The sequence below is a fragment of the Nicotiana tomentosiformis genome, chromosome 8, assembly GCF_000390325.3.
Source record: "Nicotiana tomentosiformis chromosome 8, ASM39032v3, whole genome shotgun sequence".
In the NCBI taxonomy this organism is placed as follows: Eukaryota; Viridiplantae; Streptophyta; class Magnoliopsida; order Solanales; family Solanaceae; genus Nicotiana; species Nicotiana tomentosiformis.
In genome coordinates, this window is record NC_090819.1 from 68,687,817 (window position 1) to 68,701,644 (window position 13,828).

General features: G+C 38.7%; 1 protein-coding gene across 1 annotated transcript; it reads left to right on the top strand.

The window, feature by feature from the left end:
• The first annotated feature begins 648 nt into the window (after positions 1 to 648).
• LOC138897641 (uncharacterized) lies at positions 649 to 1,095 on the top strand. Its single transcript, XM_070183636.1, has one exon. The coding sequence runs from the start codon at positions 649 to 651 to the stop codon at positions 1,093 to 1,095; it is 447 nt and encodes a 148-aa protein (XP_070039737.1).
• Positions 1,096 to 13,828: the final 12,733 nt, after the last annotated feature.

Here is a 13,828-nt window from a genome sequence, read left to right on the forward strand (position 1 = left end):
ATGTATGGATGCCATCGAAGCAACTAGATTATTAGAAGAGATCCATGCAGAAACATATGGACCCCACATAAATGGTTGCACCTTAGCCAAGAAGATATTGAGAACATGATACTTTTGGATGACAATGGAAAGCGATAGTATTCGTTATGTGTAGAGGTGTCACCAGTGCCAGATCCACGGGGATTTCATCTGGGTTCCACCTAATAGGTTGAATGTAATGGGTTCGCATTTTCTGTTCGCGCTTGGGGCATGGACATGATTGGACCTATAGAGCCCGCTGCAACAAATGTGCATCATTTTGTCTTGGTAGCCATTGACTAATTCACCAAATGGGTCAAACCATCTACCTACAAGGTCGTCACAAATAAAGTAGTGGCAGATTTCGTCCATAACAACATCGTTTGCCAATTTGGGATACACAAGTCAATCATCACTGGCAATGCAACTAATCTCAACAGTGATCACATGAGAAATATTTGCGAGAAGTTCATAACTGTCCATCGCAACTCCACAGCCTACATTCCATAAATGAGTGTGGCAGTTGAAGCATCCAACAAGAACATCAAGAGGATTCTGCGAAAGATAATGGACAATCATACGCAATGGCACGAGAAGTTATCCTTTGCCTTACTGGGTTATTGAACTACCATGAGGACATCCACTGGGGCAATGCCATACATTTTGGTATATGGAACCGATGTTGTGATACCCATAGAGGTTGAGATACCATCTTTAAGAGTCATCCAAGAAGCCAAGTTAGACGAGGCAGAGTGGATACATCTCAGGAAGGAGCAACTCATGCTCATTGACGAGAAGAGAATGGATGCAGTATGCCATGGTCAGTGGTATCAAAATAGGATGGCCAGTGCATTTAACATAAGGGTGAAGTCTCGCCAGTTTATACTATGGCAATTGGTTCTGAATAAAATATTCCCTCATCAGGAAGAAGCCAAAGTAAAGTTCGCACCGAATTGGCAAGGTCCTTATGTGGTCCACCGAGTGTTGTTGGCAGTAGCTCTTATCTTGGCAGAAATAAACGGAAGAGTCAGCAAGAAGCCTATTAACTCAGATGCAATTAAAAGGTACTACGTTTGAAGATAATAGAATTAGGGTTTGGCTATAACAGAACTACGCTCAACCTGACTTCCCACAGAGGGATACGTAGCAAAACCCACGTAGGGTTCGGTTTCTCCCTTCCCCATTCTCTTGTAATAGAAAATCAAAATATCATTTTGTATGTTGCCCGGAACTACGCCACGACTTGATTTCCTCTGGAAGGAATACGTAGGCAATCCTCATCTAATTTGGCCACCTTTTGCAATTGAACTACGTTCTGGCCTAATTCCATTTAGATACGTAGGAAGTCTGAGTCACACACGGCCATTCCATTTTTAATCTCATCATTTTTTGCATCTGTTGTAATCAAACTACGTTTTAACCTGATTTCATTTGAATACATAGGCTGCTTGAGTCAGGCTCGGTCATATTCATCAATTTTTCTTTATTATTATCCACGAACTACATTCAGACCTGATTCCATTTCGGATACGTAGGCAACCTTAAAGGGTTCGGTCATAACCCTATGAAACCTTTGTAATGCATTAGTTCATATTAGGACGCAATCGCAATGGCAAGCAGCCACATCATCAAAAACATCACGGAGAATCGACACCAACAAGATAGAGTTTCAAATAAATAACGCTCGCATTTAAGGAACTTTCGAAACATGTCATAATCCAGAATGACGACATTTGCCATCAAACAAAGATTTTAAAAAAAAACATTTTCTAAAATATCATAATCTTTTCCACCTACTGAACTTCATGGCGTAACCTCATCAAAACCGGGGCAAAGCCAGTACTACGGTCGATACAAACCAACACCCCCCTCACTAAGATGTTTTCTTTGAGTGTAGGGCCAATAGGACACAAGGAAGTGTTGGAAATACACTGGGGCAAACGACGAATCCGCCGCTCTCCCAGGACTATCATACCTCTTTCTCCATTTTAAAATTTCCTGGTATAACTAACACTAACTCCTGAATCCTTTGTAGGTGTTTCGGAATCAGATCGCAGATGCGAACAAGTCATATAGTACATAGCAAACCATCCGCTCAACTAAAGAGAGCATGTTGTATACAACGAGGTGCTAGCTTCACCAATTGAAGCCTTGTATATAGCAAATCGCCAGCTCAATCAATCAGATCACCTTATACAAAACGAGCCGTTGTCTTTGCCATTTAGAGCCTTGTATATAGCAAATCGCCAGCTCAATCAATCGGAGAACCTTGTACAAAATGAGCCGCTGGCTTTGCCGATTGGAGTCCTGTATATAGCAAATCGTTAGCTCAATTGATCGGAGCGCCCTGTACAAATCAAAGCGTCGGCTTGCAAACTGTTCGCTCCACCAACGAGAATGATCCGCACTGCAACTCCACCACATCAGAGATCAGAATAGATATCTGGAAACGCCATCGCCAATGTTCTGCCAATCGATGGCCACACCTTAACCTTGCAGTCAAGAGTATTTCTTAGGCATGCTTTTCCTTTACTGTTGTCTTGAATGTTTTGACATTTTGCTCATGCAGCTTACATGATTATGTTTTTCTTCAACACAAACACTCCCATCAAGCGGAGAAACTTTATATTTTCGGTGCAAAACTCTCCCAACAAGCGGAGATGCACCCTACAAGTCAAGCACTCCCATGAAGTGGTGATAGTTTACATTTTTAGTGCAAATCTCTCCTAATAAGCGGAGACGCACTCTACAAGTCAATCACTCCCATCAAGCGGAGATACATTCAATGCAAAACTCTCCCAGCAAGTAGAGATGAATTCTATATTAAACGTGAACTACTCCCGACACGAGGAGACTCAATGCTCCGACATCTGCGGAATGATACACAACCCAGCTAACAATCGAGTCAAATTCAAGTATCCCATCATCCCGACCCCAAAATAACGGCTCACTGGCAGTCGGGCATTATCATTTCGGCATCATTTACGTCACCTCTTAACATATTTTGTATTACTATATATGGGTATGTGTGTATTTCATCTTTTTACAAGAACAAACATTGCAACGTGAAACTCCTTCTAAGCATCAAACAAAGCTACAATGCTGTGAGGGACAACAAACTCATAAGCGGGCCAAGGATCCAAATTCAAATACGATTAATGGAACTCTAATTCTTCAAATCTTTCAAGCCAAGCAGCAAATTAAAAGCTATCGTGAGTTCCAAATCCTCCGCCTCGTAGTATCGACACAATACGATATTGGGGCAATTCCTACGAGCATCGCTCCCTCAAAAGTATCCACTGTAGAACTACATGAGGCCTGATCCTCGTTAAGCCCGAGGTATGTAAGTAATTTAAAGCCAGAATTTGGCCCCCAACTCTCCAAAATTCTCCGAAAATCTTACTAATCCTACAACTCATAATCTTCGTGATATTCCTTCAATATATGCCTAAAGTCGAGAAACAATTGGCTTTGGTTCAATTTCTTTGCCCGAATATTCTTTCATCATCTGCGGTCAAAAATGGGCAGCTATTGACGACCAATTTTGTCCCTCTCTTTTAAAATTAATTGATTTATTCTTAATAATTTATAATGAATATTTAAATATATATTTTAATCAATAACACATATTTTTACGAAATTAATTTCGTATTAATAATTCAATTGTAATTATAAATATATCATACTTACTATTTTACGATTAGTAAAATAACCTTATATATATATATATATATATATATATATATATATATATATATATATATATATATATATATATATATATATATATATATATATATATTACATAGGTTCTTGCCATTAGTTTAATTAGTTATTTATTCTATTTTAGTTAATTGGTCTATCATTTCAATAATTCAAAACTAATATTATGGTTTGGAAAATAGAGTAATTTTATAATTCATTATTTTATAATATTTAGTAGTGTATATGATAATTATAATTTTATTATATTTTATTAAAAATAATTAATTTTATGTAACTTAATTTCAAAAGGGATTAAAAATGGCGAAAGGATTCTCTATTAAATACCAAATGGCAATGTTTAAAATTAATTTTGGCCCAAATGACAAGCCCAATACAGAAAATACCTAGTCCAAACAACCCCATTCCCTCTCCATTTTAGTGTAGTCTGTTTCTCCATACTTAAGGATTGTGTCGTTGATGATTTTAACTAGAATAAATATGAACACTTAAGGTCTAATCTCAAGGTTTCACTTAGTTGAATTATGTTAGTTTTAAATGTTTAAGTTGTGTTTTTCTTCACATGTGTTTGTTGTTCCTGAAGCAGCCTTTGGGGCATTACTGTAAAAGTCTTTGTATCTTTATATAATTGATTCATTACATCTGAGAGCCTCATTACATAAAATGGTATCTTAAGGTAGCTAGGCTAAATCTAATGAAATCCTAAAACTATTCTTGCATGTATCCTATCATGATCTGAATTAGGCTATAATTATATTTGTTGTGACTGATCATTAACCACTGTGTCAATAAGTTGAATAGAACTTCATCATATTTAGGTTATCACCTTCAATCTATACAACTGAACTAAACATACTTAGTATAAGGTCTTTATTGTTCTAAACTTCTTAATGATGTTATTGACTTGATTTCATAATGTTTGAAACTCAATACTGTTTGAAAAGTTATAACCTTGGCTAGAACATCTCATGTCTGTACTTGAATGAGAGTTTTGCATTCATCTTTGTTTATCCTTCATGCTTATGCTTGTGCATCCAGTACTATTAAAACCTACTGAGTTTATCTGAGTCTTCTGTAATCCACCATTGGAATTAATGAAAGACTTTGACATTATATGCTTGCATGAGTATTGCAATGTGCCTTAACCTTCAAATAAAGTCAGAATGGATGTGAGACTTAGAGCTCTTTGAAAAGAAAGTAATCATGTCATATGCTTAGGGTAATATTGGCCTGTTAACTAGCATAAACACCTCTGCTAATGCTCTTAATAGATTCCTAAATGAAGCTAGCAACATGTAATATAAGCCAAGACCTAGTTTGTGATCTCTGCTAAGTGCTTTTGTGTATGTTCTTGTGATCCTGCACTCATTCTTGTTCTTCAATGCTTATGTTTGTCCTTCATGATCTCGTACATGTTTACACTATCTTGAAACTACATTAAGCTCTCTCTCTCTCTCTCTCTCTCTCTCTCTCTCTCTCTCTGAATTAAACCTAACATATGAACTCTAAAGATATCTCTTGTTGTTACTTCTTGGATATAACAACTTGCCCGTTCATAATAAGATTAGTGTAAAGTTAACTCTCTTAAGAAGAAATGATTATGTCATTAATTTCAAAGTTAAGTAAGGCCGATGGTTTGGGATTCTGTTAAGCACTCTTACGAGTTCCATTTAAATTTGTAAATCTGCAATCTTGCTGAAACTCTGATTGTATTTTGGTATCTCTGATAGCATCTGTAAAGGCTACAACTATGACTGTTTGTCTAAATCCTTGTTGATACTTTTAGAAGTTTACATTAGTATTGTTAACTTGTGTGTACTAAAGGACAAGACTTGAGTTAAGCCAATCTGTTATTAGTCTATTAAGGCAAATGCATCTGTATCCATACAGCGCTGCAGATTTGAACTGTGTGCTCTTTTTCTATCATTAAGATACTTGATCTCAGGTGTTTGACTCTTTAGCAGTAGCATGATAATATCTTTGCCTCTACGTATGCTTGAAGCTCATCTCTTTGGACCTGTTTAATGTCTTAATCATCCATTTAGTTTGGTAATATGGTTATGATAATGTAGGTAAACTATCTTGTAGTATTATGGTATTCTGTTTTGGCCATCATGAGAAAGGCATATACTTTTGTGGTGTAGCATTACTGTGGTGATTGGTTTATATTGAAAGTGCCTCATTGGAACTTAAACCTGTAGGAAAGAGTGAGTGTGAGTGGTTAGGGTTATTTGGGAGTAGAATTTAACTCTTGGTTTAGTTTTTCTCCCTGGCACAAGCATTGCCCCGGGCCTTGAGACCCTTGGGAACTTTGAATTGTCAGGGGATTCAAAGGGAGCTTTGACTTTAAGTGGAACTCTACCCTTAGAGTCTAATCCATTGACATTTATTACTCACTTTAGGTTTAGTGTTTAATGATAACGAAAGGTTTTCAATGTGAATCACTTTACCATATGTGACCCCCACAATATATGTCCTTTCATAATTAAAATATTATTAGTTGTTATTTATCCAAGTCATTTATTAGCATATTTAATGTATGATTGTATAGATAGAATATTATTCCTAATGACTTTCTCTCTTTGTTTTTGAACATGTGAACCAATTGGGCCTGTTTAGTTCTCAAAGAACTCAGACCCAAACCTCCTACCAATGTATCTGCAAATCTGGAGCTTATTGCTATCTGCTTCTGTTGATTGCTGAGCCTACCCCTTTCAGGCCCAAACTAGAGTCACTTCTTACACCTTTACTGCTTCATTACATCTCGTTATTTATATTTTCATACATGTATATAACATTCCTCTCATCATATTTGATTTAATACTTTGCTTTAAATTTTGAATTACATAAATAACTTAGGCAAGCCTTAAAGAACATAAGGTTAAAAGAAGTACTAGAAAATAACTAGTTTTCAATGCATTAATCATGTGTTGCTCATGCTGTTTAACTGTTATATTTTACTAACCTTTCATGAATATTTTGAAGCTGAAATAACTTACCAAAGATGGTAGTTCCTTTTTAAAAATAAAAAATGCATCGCAAGACTGGCTTTCTCAAAAAGAAAACTAACTCTTCCAAAATCTAAGTGTTGCCGCCCAGTAAAGATTTTCAAGATGATTCCTCAAGTCTAATATTTAATGATTTCAGAAGCCAAGGTATATCTTAGGTTTGCTTTCTTACAACCTCTTTATCTTATTAGACTTATACGAACATCCATTCTTTTGAAAACAAAAGTATTTTATAACTCAACCTTTTCTACACACTTTATATAAACCACTCATGTATAAATTCTTAATTATTTCAATTATACACACCAACATTAGCTTTCCAGACTCTTTATAGACTCATACCCTTTTAAAATATCAGATTCCCTTTATTAATATCATACTCTCACCTAGAGATACTGTAAGCCGTACTCTTTAAAACTAATTAAATATGATGCAAACAACTAATCCTTTAAACACAGTCGAAGTCCTATGGAGCTACCACAGGTAGATTTTAAGGGGTGCCAAATATTTTTCCTTAGAAGAACAAGAACCCTTACCCAAAATCTCATTGTTTAGAAGACTAATTAAGAACATGACTTTAGTAATTAAATAGGTACTGTAGTATACCTTTAAATATTATGTGGCAACTCTCTTTTATCAACGACAGAGAAACCACAAGTTGAAGCTTGTTACGACTCGTGCAAAATAGGTGCAACACTTGATATGGTAGATTTTGGTGTAATATTAGGCATGGATTGGTTGTATCATGTTATTTTAGATTGTCACGCCAAGACTGTGATATTAACCATGCCAGGGTTTCCTCAATTTAAGTGGAGAGGGACTCTTGGCCATTCTACTACTAGGGTCATTTCTTATGTGAAGGCTTGGCATATGATAAAGAAGGGGTGTCGGGCATATTTGGCTTATATCCGTGATTCTAGTGCGGAGGTTCCATCCGTGGATTCGGTTCCAGTTGTGCGTGACTTCCCAGAGGTTTACTCTATAAATTTGTCAAGAATGCTATCCTACAGAGATATCGACTTCTGCATTGACTTAGTTCCGGGCACTCAACCTATTATTATTTCACCATATGGTATGGCCCTAGTTGAGTTAAAAGAAATGAAGGTATAGTTGCAGGATTTCCTCGATAAGGGATTCATTAGACCGAGTGTCTCATCTTGGGGTGCACCGATGTTGTTTGTGAAGAAGAAGGATTGATTGATGAGGATGTTTATAGATTATCGGCAGTTGAACAAGGTCACTATAAAAAACAAGTACCCGTTGCCAAGGATTGATGACTTATTTGACCAGCTTCAGGGTGCCAACACCGTGTGGTCACTATGAGTTTTTGGTGATGACATTTGGCTTAACTAATGCCCCATCAACCTTTATGGATTTGATGAACCAGGTGTTCATGCCCTATCTGGATTCCTTTGTGATCGTCTTCATTGATGATATTTTGGTTTACTCCCGTAGTCGAGAGGATCGTGAGCAACATCTCCGAATAGTACTTTAGACTTTGAGGGATCGTCAATTTAAATACTAAGTTTTTGAAGTGTGAGTTCTGGTTGGACTCGGTTGCCTTTTTGGGCTATGTTGTATTTTCTGAGGGCATTAAGGTGGATCTTAAGAAGATTGGCGCAGTTCAGTACTGGCTTAGACCTATTTCAACTACAGATATTGGGAGCTTCTTGGGTTTGGTAGGTTACTATCATCGGTTTGTGGAGGCGTTTTCATCTATCTCAGCCCCATTGACCAATTTGACCCAGAAGGTAGCTCTTTTTAGATGGTTCAACGAGTGTAAGATGAGCTCTAAGAAGCTCAAGACTGCATTGACTATAGCCCCAGTTTGGTGTTTCCTACATGTTCGGAATATTACACCGTATATTATGATGCGTCACATATTGGACTTTGTGCGGTGTTGATGTGGGATGGTATGGTGATTACCTACGTGCCCGGCAGTTGAAAGTTCATGAGAAGAGTTACCGTATGCATAATTTGGAGTTGGCAGCCATTTTTCATGCACTGAAGATTTGGAAGCACTATCTATACGGTGTTCCATGTTAGGTCTATACCGACCATCGGAGTCTCCAACACCTATTCAAGCAGAAAGACCTTAATTTGCTGCAGCAAAGATGGTTAGAGTTAATAAAAGACTATGATATCACCATATTATTTCATCCGGGAAGGCCAATGTAGTGGCCGATGCATTCAGTAGGAAGGCTGAGAGCATGGGTAGTTTGACATATTCACTGATAGTGGAGAGGCCACTAGCTATGGATGTTCATACCTTGGCCAATTGATTTGTGAGATTCGATGTTTTGGACCGGGTTCTTGCTTGTGTTGTGGCACATTCATCGTTGTTGGAGCGAATCAAAGTTCACTAGTTTGATGATCCTCACTTATTGGTGTTGAAGGATACGGTGAAACGGGGTGGTGTTAAGGAGGTTGCGATTGGAGATGAAGGCGGTATGTGGCTATAAAGCCGTATTTGAGTCCCCAATGTTGATGGGTTGACAGAGTTGATCCTTTAGGAGGCTCATAGTTCGCTCTATTCCATTCACCATGGTCTCATGAAGATGAAGGTGACTTGAAACAACACTATTGGTGGCAAAGAATGAAGATACATATTACTGATTATGTCTCTCGGTGTTTGAATTGTCAACATGTGAAGTACGAGCATTGGAAACCAGGTGGGTTGACTCAGAGATCGGAGATTGTCACGACCCAGAATTTTCACCCTCGAGACTATGATGGCGCCTAACCTTTCACTTGCTAGGCAAGCCAACGTTAGAAATAGTTTTTAGCCATTTTTAACAATTCAAATAAATAATAACCAAAAAATTGAATAAATTAAAATAGAGTGAGTAAACCATAATAACAACGATATCTAGACACAATCTCAGAACTGGTGTCACAAGTACACGAGCTACTAAAGTACTACAAATAAAAGTATTAATGAAAGCATAACTGTCTAAAATGAAATAAGCAGCTAGAGTAATGTAGAAGGGGACTTCAGGGCAGTGAACGATATGCAGTTATACCTCAAGTCTCCGTCAAACACCGGATCCGAGCAATCTACTGACCACCGCTTGGACCGATTCCAAAATCAACACAAAAAGTGTAGAGTGTAGTATGAGTACAACTGACCCCATCTACTGTGTAAGTGCCGAGCCTAACCTCGACGAATTTGTGACGAGGCTAAGGTGGGTCATTTACGATAACTTGTGTGCAGTATAATAATAATAATAGGAAAGGAAAACAAGAAATGACGACAAATAAGTTAACTGATGAAAACAAACTCAATCCTCGAAATTAGTGAATCCAAAAATATCAGTCTTCAAAATCGCATTTGAAAATACTAAAAGCTAACACAATAAAACAATGATTACAACACACACAATCCATTGCAGCGCGCAACCCGATCCAACCGTACAAACACATCCTCCCTTATTCCACCATATCATAACCATTGTGGCGTGCAACCCGATCCATAAACAAATTCAATAAATATATTCAATCCAACAACTCAATTCACAAGAATCACTACCATTAAAGAATATGAAAGCAAAGTAGTAAAGGAACCCTGTACCAAATCAAGGAATGCTACAATTAATACAAGGCAACATACAAGCCAAAAATATCACAATTAAAATGTACAAGTAAGACAATTAAGGCAAGTAGCAATTAATTATGGAATCGTGGAAGAAACAAACATTCGCCTCACATACGGCATAGAAGCAATTAAAGAATGTAACAGTTAAGACATGGAGTAAGATAATTAATGAAATACGGGAAGGTATGGAAAAATTTATTTTAACGGCGTATATACACTCATCACCTCACATATACGGCGTTACACATGTAATTCACATAACACATAGTTCAAGGGTTCCTAATTCCCTCACATCAAGGTTAGACCCAACACTTACCTCTCCCCGCAATCAAATCAAAGATCAGCCGGGGCCTTTCCTCTAAAATTCGCCTCCAAACCAATCGAATCTAACCATAATGGACTTAATATCAACAAACAATGATAGGAAAATCAATTACAATGCATAAAGTTAAGATCTTTACACTTTTCCCGAAAAGTCAACAAAAGTCAACCCCGGGCTCGCTTAGCCAAAACTCGAGATTCGGACCAAAACCCAATTACTCATTTACCCCCGAGCCCGATTATGTGATTAGTTTCGAAATTTGACCTCAATTTGAGGTGTAAATCTCAATTTTACAAAAAACTACAGTTCTACCCAAATCCCTAATTTTCTACCATGAAAGAGCATAAATTAAGGTTAGAAATCAATGGGTGTTGATGGAAACGGAAGAAAATGAGTTAAAGTATACTAAACTAAAAAGTTGGGATGAAATTTATCTTTAAAATCACCTCTAGGCCGAGCTCTAATGTGAAGATGGTGAAAATTAGGTGAAATCTCGATTTTTAGAAGTTTTAAAATCTGGGACGTTAGGTTTCCTTCGCGTTCGCGAGGCACCTAACGTGTTCGTGAAGAGCACTGGTCAAATCTTCGCGTTCGCGAAGGCTTAGGTCCCTGCTTTCGCGTTCACGAGCCAAGGCCCGCGTTCGCTTAGAGTCACCTGCCCAGCTCCCCCAGAACCTCTCAATTCTTCGCGTTTGCGAAGTGTAACTCCGCCCTAGTCCCAATTTCCCCTTCGCAATCGCGAAGCACAACATCTCAGGCACCATATATCAGCAAACTGAGTGTTCTTCTACAATAAAAATCACTCTATAGCATGTCCGAAACTCACTCGAGCCCCTCGGGCTCCAAACCAAAGATGCACACAAGTATAATAACATCATACTTACTTGATCGCGCAATCAAAACACCAAAAATAACACCTATAACTACAAATCGGATATCAAAATGAATGATATTTTCAAAGAAACTCATGAATATGCAAGTTTACAACCAGACGTCCGAATCATGTCAAATCAACTCCGTTTTACACCAAATTTTGCAGACAAGTCATAAATAGCAAAATAAACTTATACCAAGTTTTGGAACCGAAATCCGAACCCGGTAGCAACAAAGTCAACCTACGGTCAAACTTAGGAATTATTTAAGCCTTCATATTACTAGTTTTCGACAAATTATGTTAAATCAAGTTAGGGACTTCCATATTCGATTCCGGGCACACGCCCAAGTCCCAAATCACGATACGGACCCACCGGGACCTTCAAAACACTAATCTGGATCCGTTTACACAAACTGTTGACCGTAGTCAACTCAAATTATTTTTAAAGCCTAAATTTTACATTTTCTTCAAATTTTCACATAAACATTTTCCGGAAAAAGACACGGTGTGCGCATGGAAATTCAAGAAGGTTAAACGAAGCTATTCGAGGTCTCAGAACACAGAAATGAAGGCTAAAACTAAAAATGACCTATCGGGTCATCACATTCTCCACCTTTAAAATAAATGCTCGTCCTCGAACGGACATAGAAAGGAAACTGAACTGGTGAAAAGGTGTGGATTTCTACTCCGCATGTACGACTCAGACTCCCACGTGGCTGCCTCGGTCGGCTGACCCCTCCACTATACTCGAATTGAAGGATAACTTTAGACCTTAACATCCGGACCTACCGGGCTAGAATGGCCACCGACTCCTCCTCATAAGTCAAATCCTTGTCCAATTGGACTGAGCTGAAATCTAACACATGGGACGGAGCACCGTGATACTTCCGGAGCATGGACACATGGAACACCAAATGGATTGCTGATAAACTAGGTGTCAATGCTAGTCTATAGGCCACCTCACCTACTCTCTCAAGAATCTCAAAGGGTCCGATGTACCTAGGGTTCAACTTGCCCTTCTTTACGAACCGCATCACACCCTTTATGGGTGAAACCCATAGCAATACCCTCTCTCCAACCATGAATGCAATATCACAAACTCTACGGTCGACATTACTCTTATGCCTAGACTGAGCTGTGCAAAGTCAATCCTAAATAATCTTGACCTTTATCAAGTCATCCTAAACCAAATCGATACCAAACAACCGAGTCTCTCCTGGCTCGAACCAACCAACGGGAGAACGACACCGCCTCCTGTATAATGCTTCATAGGGAGCCATATGAATACTCGACTGGTAGCTGTTATATTAGGAAAACTTTGCAAGTGGCAAGCACTGATCCTAAGAACCTCCGGAATCCATAACGCAAGCGTGAAACATATCCTCCAATATCTTAATAGTGCGCTCGGACTGTCCTTCCGTCTGGGGGTGAAATGCTGTACTCAACTCAACCTGCATAGCTAACTCATGTTGTATGTCCCTCCAGAAGTACAAGGTCAACTGCGTACCTCGATCAAAAATTATGGACACGGGCACACCGTGAAGACGGACGATCTCGCGAATGTAGATCTTAGCTAACCGCTTTGAAGAATAGGTAACTACCACTGGAATGAAATGTGCCAACTTGGTGAACCTATCCACAATGACCCAAACCGCACCGAACTTCTTCGGAGTCTAGGGGAGCCCAACAACAAAATCCATAGTAATATGCTCCCACTTCCACTCAGGAATCTCTAGCACCTGAAGCAAACCACCAGGCCTCAGATGCTCGTAATTTACTTGCTGACAGTTGAGACACCGAGCTACATATGCAACTATATCCTTCCTCATTCTCCTTCACCAATAATGATGCCGCAAGTCGTGATACATCTTGGCGACACCGGGATGAATAGAATAACAGGAACTGTGGGCCTCCTGAAGAATCAACTCATGAAGCCCATCCATATTGGGCACACAAATACGACCCTGCATCCGTAAAACCCCATCATCTCCAACAATAACCTGCTTGGAACCACTGTGCCACACCTTGTCACAAGCAAATGACAGTCATCATACTAACGCTTTCTGATGCGCTCATACAAAGAAGACCGAGAGACCGTGAACGTTGGAACATGACTGGGCTCCGAAACATCTAACCTCACGAACTGATTAGCCAAAGCCCGAACATCTGATACTAGCAGCCTCTCCCCAACTGGAATGTATGCAAGGCTACCCATACTCACCGCCTTTCTACTCAAGGCATCAACTACCACATTGACCTTCCTGGGATGATACAGAATGATGATATCA